This window comes from Diplotaxodon limnothrissa, linkage group LG5, assembly GCF_057381915.1.
Source record: "Diplotaxodon limnothrissa isolate DT_005_m linkage group LG5, D_limnothrissa_male_GT1.1, whole genome shotgun sequence".
In the NCBI taxonomy this organism is placed as follows: Eukaryota; Metazoa; Chordata; class Actinopteri; order Cichliformes; family Cichlidae; genus Diplotaxodon; species Diplotaxodon limnothrissa.
Window position 1 is genome coordinate 5398685 of NC_140600.1, and position 16446 is coordinate 5415130.

Here is a 16446-nt window from a genome sequence, read left to right on the forward strand (position 1 = left end):
ATTAATTCAGTCATTCACTGATAGAAAAGTTGACCATTTTTATTTGCTGACTAAAATAAAATCGGTGTTGGGATCTCTGATTTTTCTGCTTAAGTAGTTTCCAGCTAACATTCACGCTCCAGTGGATGCTTTGAAGAGCAACTTGGGGTTTCGTTACTTGGCCTTTGTGAGGACTTTCAAAACATGGAATTGACAAAAAAGTAAATTAGGCAGAAAATAAGTTGTTTAGTCAGAGTTCTTGTTTAATTTTGTTATTTTTCTTTCAATAAAAATGTTGCTAACTTACAAAAAACTGCATTCCATAGATCACTGATGAAGTATTGGACTTTGCTGTAGCTCAGGTGGCAGAGCAGGTCAGCCACCAATCATGGCCACGCAAATATCCTTGGGCAAGATACTAACCCCATGTTTGCCTACTGGTGGTGGTCAGAGGGCCCGGTGGCGCCAGTGTCCGGCAGCCTCGCCTCTGTCAGCGCGCCCCAGGGCAGCTGTGGCTACAATGTACCTGCCATCACCAGTGTGTGAATGACTGAATGTAGTGTAAAGCGCTTTGGGGTCCTTAGGGACTGAGTAAAGCGCTATACAAATGCAGGCCATTTACCATTTACTTAGTCTGAATTGCAGAACACACTGCAGTCACTTGCCTTGAAATTCCCTGTTATAATGCTGACTATTTTTTAGGATCATTATTTTTCTATATGACTCTGACTCAGATACTAGAGTGGGTTGTCTACCAATTGTAATAGTGTAGCACTTTTCTGTTCTACCTGAGCACTCAAAGTTCTTCATACAACTTGCCTCATTCATTTATTCGCAAAAACATGTCCTTGAGCAATATATTAAACCCTGAGTTGTCCCTGATGCATTCACTGGAGTGTGTTAAAAGTTAGACAACGAGCTTGGGCATATGAAAAAGTGCAATAGGAGTGTGTGTCTGTGTGTGAGTGATAATTTATTTTATACATAAACTTTACCTGTGCTTGTATGATGATTTTAAGAGCTATAACAATACGCAAAGTTGGCAAGCTAGCCAAATATTCCTCTTCTTCACTAAAATGCTTGCAGAGGTTTGAGGCACTTCAGCATGGTGATGGTGGTGCTTCATGGAAACTTCCCATCCAATCTAATGGATCCTGATATACAAGAAGAATTGAATAAAATGTTTAAATCATAATTCTGATTAAAATTGTGGTCCATTCAACGTATTCTGTTGACCTCAATGGAGACATTGAAGTGTGTTAGCAAAGTACAGCATTGATTAAAACAGGTGGTGTCGCATTTTGTGTTTCTCTGCAGCTGCTGGTGAAGAATCTGCAGTTTGAGGATGGAAAGATGATTGCTGCAGCGCAGTACTTTCGCTCTGGGAGCAGTGCTGCTGTGGAGCTCACTGAGGAGGAGAAAACCTTCGCTGTACAGATGAGGGTAGGCCCTCCTCTCCCACTGATTCAAGAAAACGTTAAGCTGACAGTTTAGATTTTGTCTTTGTGCTGACTTTTAACATCATGTCTTCCAGGCAGTGTGGCAGAGTATCCTGAGTAATGTGAGCCAGATTGAAGACTCCACAGATTTTTTCAAATCTGGTGCTGCTTCCATGGATGTGGTCAGGTGATACAGGGAAAAATACAAAACCATGTCAATTTTCTTTTTATTGTTCATCACTTATGTAACATACAGTTCCAGTCTGTGTTTATTTCGCTATGGTGTAGAACAAATCTTAATACATTAAAGTTATTAAACAATGACAGAATTATGTAACAAGCAGCAGCTTCAAGTGTCAGTTTTGTTTGGGCTCAGTGAAACCAGGCACTGAGCGGGTTGCCTGTGCATAATCATTAATGTCCAAAATACTTTTTAACCAATTTCCATCAACATGTAACTCATTCTTTCTGCACTTGTGCTCTACCTCTCCACCAAATTTCATTGGATTTTGCTCGATGTCTATTATGTGGTACCCGTTATCTACAACTGAGGCTTTAGGTATTGTCAAGCCAGCAAATGCAAAGAAAGCCTGGCTAAACGCATAAATCCACCTCAGATAGCTACAATCCAATAATATTATGTATATGTGTGCAGGTTTATATGTGTAGGTTTATTTAAGTAAGTTTTTAGTTTAGGTCATTTTCTCCTTAAAGAGTATTTTACAACCTGATATCAGTGCTTTAATCCAAGCATTCCTTCTTTTACCACTATTTCACCTAATCTTCTCTTCTTTTTCTTGTCCCCCATATCTTTTCTATCCCCCATTTTCCATCTTGCCTCTTCTCTGTCTTCAGGCTGGTGGAGGAGGTGAAACTTCGAGCCAGCAGTTGCCAGCTGCAGAACGAGGATGTCTACATGAATACAACCTTTCAGGATTTCATCCAAATGTGTGTGAGGAAGCTCAGAGGGGAGGACGATGAAGAGGAGTTGGTAGTCGACTATGTAAGTGTTTGAAATTCCCTTTGTTAGTTATGGATACGTGGAGAGGAAACAGCCGTGTGTTAATGTGTATCATTTACCTGCTCAGGTGGAGAAGAACATAAACAACATGACAATAAAGATGCCTCATCAGTTATTCATCAACGGAGAGTTTGTTGATGCAGAGGGAGGAAAGACCTACAAAACCATCAACCCCACTGACGGCACGGTGAGAGAAAAAGAAATGACAAAAAATGCAAAATTCATGTCCTATATAATATTTTATTATATCGAGTAATGTCTTCTCTGTAATGTAATAACTTTGTGTCCTGCGTCATACACTGGCAGGGATCTATAATGAAAAGCAACCATTTCTTTTCTCAACTGATGATGGAAGCTGAAGCTGTTGATTCTTTTTCGGGTTACAAATATTAAAATCCCCTGTCTTTAGTGACCAACAAATGATGATGGCCAAAAATAGTGCTACAGTCTGTTTAAAGCTTATTTTAACAAAGTTTAGGGGGAAAAACTACAAAAAAGGGAAGTTCTCTTTCCACTGCTGAAGGTGATCTCATCAGGATTGGAGGCCATGTCTTCATAACTGAGGTTTGCCATCTTTAATTTCCTTGTCTGTCCTGTGTGTGTCCTGCAGGCCATCTGCGATGTGTCTCTGGCCCAGATCAGTGATGTGGACAGGGCAGTGGCTGCAGCTAAAGAGGCCTTTGAAGAGGGAGAGTGGGGCAAGATGAACCCAAGGGACAGAGGAAGACTCATCTACAGGTCAGATATATGACCCTGGAGTGTCAAAAAACTTCATCCATATTTTTTTTCTTAGCTTTATGGCCCATTTCTCTTTACGGTAAAGTGAGCATCTCCATAGCATGAACCGCTTTAATATCTTTGTTCTAAGGGAGTAAATGCCTTCAGTAGGTTTGTTTGTCTTTGATAGTATTAGTGAAGAAAAGTTGTTGTCTAAGTTGTGTTTCATAATATGTCTTCGCTGTTAACCCACCTCCAGGCTGGCTGACCTGATGGAGGAGCACCAGGAGGAGCTGGCCACTATTGAAGCCATTGACTCTGGAGCTGTGTACACTCTGGCCCTCAAGACCCACGTGGGCATGTCCATCCAGACTTTCCGCTATTTTGCTGGCTGGTGTGACAAGATCCAAGTAAGACAGCTGGCTTAAAAGCCTGCACCTGTCACGTTGTCAGTTGACAGTCTGATACATCTGTTACAGATGTGTAAATACATGCAAACAACATGATGTTGTTCTTTTACAGGGCAGCACCATCCCCATCAACCAGGCCAGGCCCAATCGTAACCTGACTTTTACCAAGAAGGAACCAATGGGGTGAGAATAGAGATTTGAAAAGTGTCATACTCTACACAGCATTGCAGTGGAACCTGCAAAAATAATTACATTTAGGAAAATATTCTGTGGACCTTTTGAAGGGTTTGTATCCTGTTGCATCTGATGTAAAACTAACAAAGCATTTCAGTCAAATGCTTTTTCACAGCACTGTACATTCACATTAAAGCTAACATGCCTTTGGTTCGAAAGCCGAACAAACTACTGCTTTTTATGAACCACATTAGTAGTTTAAGGGATATTTGTAAAGAACAAACTATATATGTGCTTGACAGAAAATCTTCAAGCAGGTGGATTTCAATCAAGATGTTATAAAATGGGTGTGATAAGTATTTCAAATGCTCTCTATCTGTCCTCAGAGTTTGTGCCATTGTGATTCCTTGGAACTACCCTCTAATGATGCTGGCCTGGAAGACAGCAGCCTGCCTGGCAGCTGGAAACACAGTGGTCCTCAAACCTGCACAGGTCAGACTCCCATGTCACACATGCTACCCACAAAAGCTAAAACCACAGGGTCATTCATGTTGTTGTTTGTTTTCAGGTCACCCCACTGACAGCACTGAAGTTTGCTGAACTGGCAGCAAGAGCGGGACTGCCTAAAGGAGTGATTAACATTCTGCCTGGATCAGGTTGGATCATAAACATTCATGACATGAAGCTGAGGTCACCTAATGAAGCTCCGTGAGTTGCTATGCATCTTGTTCTTTATTCTAGGTGCCCTGGTGGGTCAGCGTCTCTCCGACCATCCCGACGTCCGGAAACTTGGCTTCACAGGTTCCACAGAGATTGGTAAACACATCATGAAGAGGTGAGAGGTAACGTAAACCTTACACAAGGTGTTTAACAAAGTCTTATACACTGAACAAAAATATAAACGCAACACTTTTGTTTTTGCTCCCATTCCCCATGGGATGGACGTAGAGACCTAAAATTCATTCCAGATACACAATATAACCATCCCTCCCAAACAGTGGTCACAAATCAGTCCAAATGTGTGGTAGTGGGCACATCTGCTATATTGAAATAATCCATCCCACCTCACAGGTGTGCCACATCAGGATGCTGATCTGACATCATGAGTAGTGCACAGGTGTACCTCAGACTGCCCACAACAAAAGGCCACCCTGGAATGTGCAGTTTTGTCTCACAGCAAAATGCCACAGATGCCACAAGCAATGAGGGAGCGTGCAATTGGCATGCTGACAGCAGGAATGTCAACCAGATCTGTCGCCCGTGCATTGAATGTTCATTTCTCAACCATAAGCCGTCTCCACAGGCGTTTCAGAGAATATGGCAGCACATCCAACCGGCCTCACAACCGCAGACCTGGTGTAACCACACCAGCCCAGGACCTCCACATCCAGCAGGTTCACCTCCAAGATCGTCTGAGACCAGCCACCCAGACAGCTGCTGGAACAATTGGTTTGCACAACCAAACAATTTCTGCACAAACTGTCAGAAACCGTCTCAGGGACGCTCAACTGCATGCCCGTCGTCCTCATCGGGGTCTTGACCTGACTCCAGCTCGTCGCCGTAACAGACTTGTGTGGGCAAATGCTCACATTCGATGGCGTCTGGCACGTTGGAGAGGTGTGCGCTTCACGGATGAATCATGGTTCACATTGTTCAGGGCAGATGGCAGCTGAGAATGTCCCAGTTCTTGCATGGCCAGCATACTCACCGGACACGTCACCCATTGAGCATGTTCAGGATGTGCTTGACCGGCGTATACGACAGCGTGTACCAGTTCCCACGAATATCCAACAACCTCGCACAGCCATTGAAGTGGAGTGGACCAACATTCCACAGGCCACAATTGACAATCTGATAGACTCCATGCGACGATGTGTTGCACTGCATGAGGCAAATGGTGGTCACACCAGATACTGACCGGTTCTGGGTCCCCAGACCCCCAATAGCGCAAAAAACTGCACATTCCAGGGTGGCCTTTTGTTGTGGGCAGTCTGAGGTACACCTGTGCACTACTCATGATGTCAGATCAGCATCCTGATGTGGCACACCTGTGAGGTGGGATGGATTATCTCAATATAGCAGATGTGCCCACTACCACACATTTGGACTGATTTGTGACCACTGTTTGGGAGGGATGGTTATATTGTGTATCTGGAATGAATTTTAGGTCTCTACGTCCATCCCATGGGGAATGGGAGCAGTAACAAAGGTGTTGCGTTTATATTTTTGTTCAGTGTAGTTTCGCTCACAGTTGCGTGTCTGTTTTCTTGTATATTTGAAGCTGTGCAGTCAGCAATGTAAAGAAAGTCTCTCTGGAGCTTGGAGGAAAATCACCACTTATCATCTTCAGTGACTGCGAGATGGACAAGGCCGTGCGCATGGTGTGTTTATCTTATGGCAGGTTTTTGTGTTTTTTTCCAAAACAGAGTAAAAAGTTGTGCATCCACTATGTTGTTGTCTGTATGTTACAGGGCATGAGCTCAGTGTTCTTTAACAAGGGAGAGAACTGCATCGCTGCTGGCAGACTGTTTGTGGAAGACTCCATTCATGACCTGTTTGTACAAAAAGTGGTAGGTGTAACCCGCAGTAAACTTTACTTTGACCTTTTTTTCCTTTTTTACAGTGAAAATGTCATGTTGTGTTTTCATTCCACCTTAAAAATCAGTCTCTCACCTTCAGACGTAATAGGCTGATGGCTCACTGACTAATGCCATTTTAGTCAGCGGGCCAAAAGACATTTTGCTATAGTGCTGAGGTGTTTCTCACCAAACTATATGTCTTTCACTTAACTTTATCAGCTAGTTACTGTTTTCAGTAACTTTTTCACATGTGTTGAAAGAGCAAGGCCAGTGACGCACTGTCGGTGGTAGTAATGAAACTGAAACACATGCTCTAAGTCTTAGAAATGAGCACACTGAGCAGGTTGAGCAGTTACACGCCTTTGTGTGGATCTGCGTGTGTTTCAGCATGTCCTTCTAGTATGCAAATTGAGCCGCAGCGGTAAGGTTTCTCTCCCGTATGCTGTCTCATGTGAGTAATTAGTTCTTACTTCTTTAAAGACCACTTGGATCTCTCTTATCTTAGGTTGAGGAAGTCAAAAAGATGAAGATTGGTGATCCACTGGACCGCTCAACAGACCATGGACCTCAGAACCACAAGGCCCACCTGGACAAACTGGTGGAATATTGTCAGACTGGCGTCAAGGAGGGAGCCACCCTGGTCTGTGGTGGCAGACAGGTACAACGACCAGGTAAGGCAGCAGAAGTTTCTAAACAGAACTGGTTAGGATGGACTAACTCTGATATAACAGATGCCGTTGGATGTTTTGTTTTCCCTCCAGGTTTCTTCTTTGAACCCACAGTGTTTACTGATGTGCAGGACCACATGTACATTGCTAAAGAGGAGTCTTTTGGCCCTGTTATGATCATCTCCAAGTTTAAGAGCGGGTTAGTTAAAATTGAATGATTGCTCAAATGCCAGCTTGCTTCATATACCCAACATAAGACTGACCTTTTGTGTCTTCACTGTTGTGTTGGTCCGGTGTGCCTCCTCCATCTTCCTGAATTCAGTGAAGTGGATGACGTCCTGAGGAGGGCCAATGCTACAGAGTATGGCCTGGCATCAGGTGTTTTCACACGGGACATCAGCAAAGCACTGTATGTCAGTGAAAGGCTCAATGCCGGCACAGTTTTCGTCAACACCTACAACAAGACCGACGTCGCTGCGCCCTTCGGAGGCTTCAAGCAGTCCGGATTTGGTAAAGACCTGGGTAAGGCAAACTACTGCTTTTATTGTGTAGATGTATTATTTCATGTCAAGAAACACAAATTTTTAAAAAAAAGAAAAAATATATACTATTCAACCTATGTCAAAACATTTTCACATACAACACCAGCAGTGGGGACAAAGTCATGTTTGGAGGGTAAATGGGCTGGTTCTTATATAGCACTTTTTACCATGTAAGTGCTTTCTATCTAACATTCACACACATTCATACGCCAGTGGACAAATCAGAGAGCAACTTGGGGTTAGTATCTTGCCCAATGACATTTGGTGTGCAGACTGAAGCGGCAAGAAATCAAACCATGACCTAACTCCTGAACTACAGCCACCCCGTATTTAAACCATTAAATAAACAAATACTAATTTACTGAAACAGTGAGTGTAGATTTTATTTGCCAGAATTTATCACACCTGTATCTGAAGCAGTCTAGTACCGTATTTTTCAGACTATAAGGCACACTTAAAATCCTTTCATTTTCTCAAAAATCGACAGTGCGCCTTATAATCCGGTGCGCCTTCTTTATGAATTCTGGTTGTGCTTACTGACCTCGGACCAATTTTATGTGGTACACGGTGCTCAAAAATCTGTCAAAAAATGTTTTAGTACGACGTTGGTAAGCTATGAAGCCGCACCATTGATGCATTATCAGAGCATTACGGCTACCGTAGTCAGGAGCCTGGCGGAGTCATCTGGGTCCAAACTCCGTCCGCTTCAGGTCCCAAAGTCAAACGAACACTGCGGCATCACTGAGATTTAAAAACTAAAAATTTTCACCTTTGATAAAATTATCAGTGAAGGAAACGGTTTCCAGGGCCTAATCCGTGGATCGACTTCCTTCGAGGCGTGGACGTCTATCAGCAGAGAATGTACCTTCACCTATCAGCAGAGAATGTCCCTTAGTCTGTAACACAGTCAAATATATTCTCAAGTAATATTCAAGCATGCCATTCAGCGTGTTAGTACGAGCTCGGGAGCAGCTTGGGAGAACAAGAAAACAGAGACTGCTTTAGATTGTCTTCCCAAAGTGACTCAACTTTATTCACAAGTACAACAGTTTATATAGAGGGTAAAATTCACGAGACAGCAGATTTATCAGTTTAAACCAGTACAGACCAAGATAAGGCAGCGTCTTCCTGCCCTTGGGTGAAGAAGCATCCTTTGTGTAGTTTATCAGTTCAGCTACAATTGTGATTATCTCAGCGACATATTTTCAAGGCACAAAACAAAGAGTTCTTACATTAGTGAAATCTGAAACAAACCATTTGGCCTTCAACAGGCGTCTCCTAAAAGATTAAGAAACTAATGTAGCTGAGGGAGTGATCTCTGTGGTATTTCAACCTTGTACCAGCCTGTGATTCTCACACATCAATTCTTGGGTCAAAGAGAAAAATAACTAAAACAAAGGGGCCTTATTGAATGACAGAGTTTTCCTGTATAATGTCACTATAAAACAATATCCAGTAAATGCTACCATGGTACTAAAATACCTAACAATCAGTTTTGCTGCTTTACCAGGTGTAACAATTAAGTTTAACATCCAGGCATCCATGAAAACAGAATTTATTAAATTTAACAGAGTTAGAAGTTAGCAGGAAGTTAGCTCGCTAGTTTCCACCTAAACATGATATAGCATGTTCTGACTGAGAGATTTCTGAAAATATTAAAACGTACAGCTCTGCTATCACTTCCAACATAAATGAAGACAGAAAACTAAACAGCAGTGACTTTTGAAGGGTTACTGAAGTTGGTCTAGCTGGTATATAATGATGCGCTACGTCAGCGGTCCCCAACCTTTTTTGCGCTACGGACCGGTTTATGCCCGACAATATTTTCATGGACCGGCCTTTAAGGTGTTGCGGATAAATACAACAAAATAAAACTAGTACCGGTACCGGAAAAAAGAAAATTTATTCATAACACACGTGTAAAGACCCAGGAAAACCGAGTTAACGATAAAAACGATGACAAAATAATGCTGAAAACCGATAAAAACCCTGAAAACTATACATTTCACACCTGAGCCTCAACTCTCGCGGCCCGGTACCGGTCCAAGGCCCGGGGGTTGGGGACCGCTGCGCTACGTGATCACTAGCGGCACAACTATGTTAGCATATGTTAGCATAACATAAACACAGTGAAGCTGGAGGATGAACACTAACTTTTTTCCACTCGATAAAAGTTAACGTGAGGGTTCCCGATGGTTATAGACAAATGCAGTCGCATGGCAGGATGTTGTAAACGGACCAAACTTCAGTCAGGAGAACAACTGAGATAATCCATCCACAATATGAGGTTAGTCATTAATATACTGCAACAACATGAGAATAGAGCAGCTGCGAGAGAAATCAACATTAATGAATCAATGGTACGGAAGTAGAGGAAGCAAGAGGAATGAGCTGAGTTATCTGACTGTTTTGTTTCGCTTAATGCGCCTTATGTATGAAAATTCAATTCAATTTTATTTATATGGCGCCAAATCACAACAACATTCGCCTCAAGGCGCTTTATATTGTAAGATAGACCCTACAATAATACAGGGTGGGCCATTTATATGGATACACCGTAATAAAATGGGAATGGTTGATGATATTAAAGTCCTGTTTGTGGCACATTAGTATATGTGAGGAGGCAAACTTGGATACAACTTTTGTTTTTTCATTAGGAAGAGGACCATGTGACACATCAAACTTATTGGTAATGTCACAAGAAAAACAATGGTGTGCTTGGTTTCAACATAACTTTATTCTTTAATGAGTTATTTACAAGTTTCTGACCACTTATAAAATGTGTTCAATGTGCTGCCCATTGTGTTGGATTGTCAATGCAACCCTCTTCTCCCACTCTTCACACACTGATAGCAACACCGCAGGAGAAATGCCGGCACAGGCATCCAGTATCTGTAGTTTCAGGTGCTGCACATCTCGTATCTTCACACCATAGACCAGGGGTGTCAAACTCAAATACACAGTGGGCCAAAATTCAAAACTAGAACAAGGTCGCGGGCTAACAATAATATTTATTGAAAAATATCTTCCTCCAGATTTAAGAATGAATCTCTTCTTATGGACTCAAACAAGTTTTGCTGAAAAACTGAATGTGGAACAAGCAAAGCTTAATACTAAACAATGTATATATTAGCTGTATAATACCAGTTGGCCAGCTCTAATAGTAATTTGGTATGGCTTCGCGGGCCAAATGTAATTAGGCTGCGGGCCAAATTTGGCCCGCGGGCCAGAGTTTGACACCTATGCCATAGACAATTGCCTTCAGGTGACCCCAAAGATAAAAGTCTAAGGGGGTCAGATCGGGAGACCTTGGGGGCCATTCAACTGGCCCACGACGACCAATCCACTTTCCAGGAAACTGTTCATCTAGGAATGCTCGGACCTGGCACCCATAATGTGGTGGTGCACCATCTTGCTGGAAGAACTCAGGGAACGTGCCAGCTTCAGTGCATAAAGAGGGAAACACATCATCATGCAGCAATTTCAAATATCCAGTGGCCTTGAGGTTTCCATTGATGAAGAATGGACCCACTATCGTTGTGCCCCATATACCACACCAAACCATCACTTTTATTGTTCCAACAGTCTTGGAGGGATCCATCCAATGTGGGTTAGTGTCAGACCAACAGCGGTGGTTTTGTTTGTTAACTTCACCATTCACATAAAAGTTTGCCTCATCACTGAACAAAATCTTCTGCGTGAACTGAGGGTCCTGTGCCAATTTTTGTTTTGCCCATTCTGCAAATTCTGTGCGCCGATCTGGGTCATCCTCGCTAAGATGCTGCAGTAGCTGGAGTTTGTAAGGGTGCCATTTAGCTAATATCTGCCGAAGGGATGTTCGACTAATGCCAGTCTCCAGTGACATGCGGCGAGTGCTATGCTGTGGGCTCTTGCTGAATGAAGCTAGGACAGCCACTAATGTTTCATTAGTGAGTTTTCTTGCGTCCACGTTTTGGCAAATCCAACACTTTCATGAAACTTAGCAAGCAGTTTGCTAACTGTAGCATGGGAGATGGGTGGTCTCATAGGGTGTCTTGCATTGAAATCTGCTGCAATGACCCGGTTACTGCGTTCACCAGATATCAACACAATTTCGATCCGTTCCTCACGTGTTAACCTCTTCGACATGTCAATGGCTGTGAACAAAGAGAAACTTGTAAATAACTCATGAAAGAATAAAGTTACGTTGAAACCAAGCACACCATTGTTTTTCTTGTGACATTACCAATAAGTTTGATGTGTCACATGGCCCTCTTCCTAATGAAAAAACAAAAGTTGTATCCAAGATGGCCGACTTCTAAATGGCCACCATGGTCACCACCCATCTTGAGGAGTTTGCCCCCTCACATATACTAATGTGCCACAAAGAGGACTTTAATATCACCAACCATTCCCATGTTATTACGGTGTATCCATATAAATGGCCCACCCTGTACATTCAGAGAAAAACCCAACAATCATATGACCCCCTATGAGCAAGCACTTTGGTGACAGTGGGAAGGAAAAACTCCCTTTTAACAGGAAGAAACCTCCGGCAGAACCAGGCTCAGGGAGGGGCGGGGCCATCTGCTGCAGTTGGGGTGAGAGAAGGAAGACAAGAGACATGCTGTGGAAGAGAGACAGAGGTTAATAACAAGTACGATTCAGTGCAGAGAGGTCTATTAACACATAGTGAGTGAGAAAGGTGACTGAAAAGGAAAAACTCAATGCATCATGGGAATCCCCCGGCAGCCTACGTCTATTGCAGCATAACTAAGGGAGGATTCAGGATCACCTGGTCCAGCCCTAACTATATGCTTTAGCAAAAAGGAAAGTTTGAAGCTGAATCTTGAAAGTAGAGATAGTGTCTGTCTCCTGAATCCAAACTGGAAGCTGGTTCCACAGAAGAGGGGCCTGAAAACTGAAGGCTCTCCCTCCCATTCTACTTTTAAATACTCTAGGAACAACAAGTAGGCCTGCAGAGCGAGAGCGAAGTGCTCTAATAGGGTGATATGGTACTACAAGGTCATTAAGATAAGATGGGGCCTGATTATTTAAGACCTTGTATGTGAGGAGCAGGATTTTGAATTCAGTTCTGGATTTAACAGGAAGCCAGTGATGGGAAGCCAAAACAGGAGAAATCTGCTCTCTCTTTCTAGTCCCTGTCAGGACTCTTGCTGCAGCATTTTGGATTAGCTGAAGGCTTTTCAGGGAGTTTTTTGGACATCCTGATAATAATGAATTACAGTCGTCCAGCCTAGAAGTAATAAATGCATGAACTAGTTTTGGTAATGGTATGGTAATAGAAAGAGGCTGTTATTTCTGATTCCATTCAAACTGCCATTTTTTCATCTTCTCCCATTTGTTCCATAAAAGTTACAACATTATGCTGTATTGCCATCATAGACCATATATAAAAGCTGGACATTGTGATGTCATCCATTGGGTTTGAGCTTCACATACTAAAGACACCATATTAGCACAGTAGGGTGGAGTGCAATGTTATCAGCGTATACCACCATGCTTAGTTAGCTAGCCGCATCCACAAACTCTGTGTCTGTAACACACAGACACAAATCAGTACTCAGTAAGACAGTAGATAGTACTACTAATGTTTTAGTAGTACTAACTAATCATTCACATCCATAGTCTTCACTGGTATCTGCTTTGAGCCAGTGCACTCAACCCTGTGGTGACCAATAGGTGACTGGTGCTTGTGCTTACTATCAGTATCTTTGTCTCTCCACCAGGACAAGACGCTCTCAACGAATACCTGAAGACAAAGACAGTGACCATTGAGTATTAGGTGATATCACAGGAGAAACAAGACCGTAAGAGGGCAGACTCAGGTAGACATGTGGACATTGCTAGAGAAACACACTGCGATACCAGGATGTTGGCATTAAAAGTGTACGTGCCTTAATATGCTAACTGATAAGTATGTCTAACATGTTGAATAATCAGTAACAGAGCCTTGAGCCACGCTGTAATGAGGATTGTTCTGATCTACACAAATGGTGAATGCTAGCTGGTAGCTCAGTGAGTGGACTGTGATTTAACTAAAAAGGTTTTTATTTTAATACATCTTTAATTTCTAATATGGCTTACATTAGGTCAGAAAAGTCTTGCAATGTAACATTTCCAATAACAATTATTGGTTACGAATTAAAACTGCTGCACAACCAACATCTGCAGATTGATGTAATTCTTCTGTGTTCAGTCTTTTTTTTTTTTTTTAAATATAACAAATGTAACGTCTGGATTTTGAGGAACCTTAGGCACATTACATTTATTTTGATTAATGCACTGTACATGATTGTCTACAGAAAACATGTCATTTTATTCAGCAACATCTTACATGCATTTTAATGCCTGAAAAGCACATATACACTTTCCTTCAACAAAATACATCATTAGATGTTTATTTAAAGGATCTCATTCACTCAAACAGCATCCCTGCATCATCTTAAACCATTTAATTACATTTAAATATGGTGTTTTGATGGCGTTATGGAAAGAGGCGGTTGGGATTAGGGCTATCGTTTGTTAGAAAAAGATAATTTTTGTAGTTTTTCCTCCTTATACCACCATGGTGGATTTTAAATCAATCAATATCGGATTTTGATTTAATAACAGACATTTAACAATGATGGATTACCTGTGTTTTTCATAGTCCCCCATTTTTAGAGGCAAAACTAACTTAGGTGAGGTTAGGTCACTTCCCCCGATACTCTGTCACAAATGAGGAAAACATATAAGTTGATTCAAGGTGTTGAATTTGGATTTCATAGATTTTCATTATAATTTTAGTTCAAAGATGTGGTTTAAGAAACTTCACATCTAACAAACTTAAGAACACTCTTGATGAGGTAGGTGTGTCACTGTCGAGGTGATCAATGAAAACACAGAGCGTTTACCACAAAGTGCTAAAAGAACCAGCTCTCTATTGTGTGATGATGGGACTGCTGATAGAAGTAGTAGCTGACAGGATGCACTTTGAAGTGTACAGGGCTACAATCTGTGCTCAGATTCAGCCAAATGCTGCAAAACTGATTGTGTCACAGTGCAAATTGATAATGACCCAAAGTGTATCACTAAAGCCACGCTAGAATTTCTTATTAGTAATGTCTGACTACTTGTCAATTCTCTAATTACTTCTGGGCCTCAAAAAATCGGGGACTATGAATAAGAAAAGAAAGAAAGAAAATAAAAGGATGTAATTCTTAAACAGTTAATGCAATACTTTTGTTAAACCCCTTGTTTTAAAGCTAAACGTCTGCACTTCAATCACATATTCTGACTTAAACAGCTGTGTATATCAGCAAAACTACAAAAACGGTGTATGCCCCCCAAAAACTATGGACCCAACTCTGACCACTAACTGTGGTGAAAGGGGAGCATGCAATTAAGTATGATAATGTTTTTATTACATGAAACGTTATATGTGGGAAAACCTGTAGAATATGGAAATCTACGCTACAGCAAATTAAGGTGCATTTGTGTCCTTATTTTATAGCAGTATAAGTCAAATGTAACTGCAAGTTTAACTGATTACAGTACTTTGAGAGGGATCTTCAAACTGACAGAAGTAACTCACAACAGACAGATGACAGCTTTGCTCAGGTTCTTATACAGGCTCAGGTTTAAGAAGATTCTTAGATCTTTACTTCATGTTATTAATGCTTATTTTCTGTACAGCACTTTGTTCCTGTGCTGGGTATTTTAAAGTGCTTTATAAATAAAATTGGATTGGACTGATATCATTTTTTCAAACAAATGCTGTTTACAATGCAAACATTTTAGCGATTGCCCATGTTCCATTCAGTCAATCATTGGACACACTTATACCTCATATACTGAGAGAAAAAGCATTGAGGTAGGAGCTACCACAGAGTTCAAAGAACTGCACTCATCCTCAGCTACACGAAAACATTTGAATTCTTCCAACAGCAACATTGAAGACTTTCCTACAGTCCATAAGAACCTACAGGCGAGAAGCAGGGCTCACACAGACGGTAAACGATCGCTTCCGTGACTTTGGGGGCTTCTCCTTAACGCGCTCCCGGAATAGAGCTCTGGAAGACCCAACCAAAGCCCTATTCTGGGAAGCATGTTTAGCAAAATCTGAGTTTAGAAATAAAGTGAGTTGGTTAAATTTGATGTCAATAACTCTGGGCTTCTCATTCCAGAAGAGCTGACCAGTTAGTTCAATACAACTGTGAGTATGTTCAGGATGGGATTGAGCACATTTATGAGTACAGAAAGAAAACCATCATCAGAGGAGCTCTGACACCAAGATTCTCCAAGAAAGCACAGCCTCACTTCGAATCCAGTGGACTGAGGAATATCACCGTGTCAGTGTGGATCACGATGGCTATGTTAAGAAGCAGGAGGGGAGAAGAAAATAAAATATATGTATCTCACAAAATTGAGTACACCCTCACATTTCTGTAAATATTTCATGGGACAACACTGAAGATATGACACTTTGATACAATGTAAAGTGGTCAGTGTACAGCTTGTACAACAGTGTGAATTTGCTTTTACCTCAAAATAACTCAACATACAGCCATTAACGTCTAAACCGCTGGCAACAAAAGTGAGTACCAGCATTGCTGCAGAGGGCGTCAAAGGTCAGCCTGACAGTGGCTCAGACACACGCCACACACTGCATCACATGGCTGTCGTCCCAGAAGGACGCCTCGTCTAAAGATAATGCACAAGAAAGCCCGCAAACAGTTAGCTGAAGACAAGCAGACTAAGGACATGGATTACCTGTGGTCTGATGAGACCAGTGGTTGCAACACAAAATATTGACACTTTGGGCACAGTTTGGACATTTTCACTTAGGGGTGTACTCACTTTTGTTGCCAGCAGTTTAGATGTTAATGGATGTATGTTGAGTTATTTTGAGGTGACAGCAAATTCACACTGTTGT

General features: G+C 41.8%; 1 protein-coding gene across 1 annotated transcript in view; it reads left to right on the plus strand.

Annotated features, from left to right (window-relative positions):
• The window catches only part of aldh1l1 (aldehyde dehydrogenase 1 family, member L1), a 29185-nt gene extending 15489 nt beyond the window's left edge, over positions 1-13696 (plus strand). Inside the window, exons 8-23 of the mRNA XM_085352971.1 lie at positions 1297-1422; positions 1514-1605; positions 2274-2421; positions 2507-2626; positions 3050-3177; positions 3416-3566; positions 3679-3749; positions 4127-4232; positions 4309-4396; positions 4482-4575; positions 6022-6121; positions 6212-6310; positions 6825-6990; positions 7081-7186; positions 7310-7509; positions 13259-13696. Coding sequence (XP_085209097.1) covers positions 1297-1422; positions 1514-1605; positions 2274-2421; positions 2507-2626; positions 3050-3177; positions 3416-3566; positions 3679-3749; positions 4127-4232; positions 4309-4396; positions 4482-4575; positions 6022-6121; positions 6212-6310; positions 6825-6990; positions 7081-7186; positions 7310-7509; positions 13259-13314 — 1851 coding nt within the window. The 3' untranslated portion in view covers positions 13315-13696. The remainder of the gene's footprint in view (positions 1-1296; positions 1423-1513; positions 1606-2273; positions 2422-2506; positions 2627-3049; positions 3178-3415; positions 3567-3678; positions 3750-4126; positions 4233-4308; positions 4397-4481; positions 4576-6021; positions 6122-6211; positions 6311-6824; positions 6991-7080; positions 7187-7309; positions 7510-13258) is intronic.
• Positions 13697-16446: the final 2750 nt, after the last annotated feature.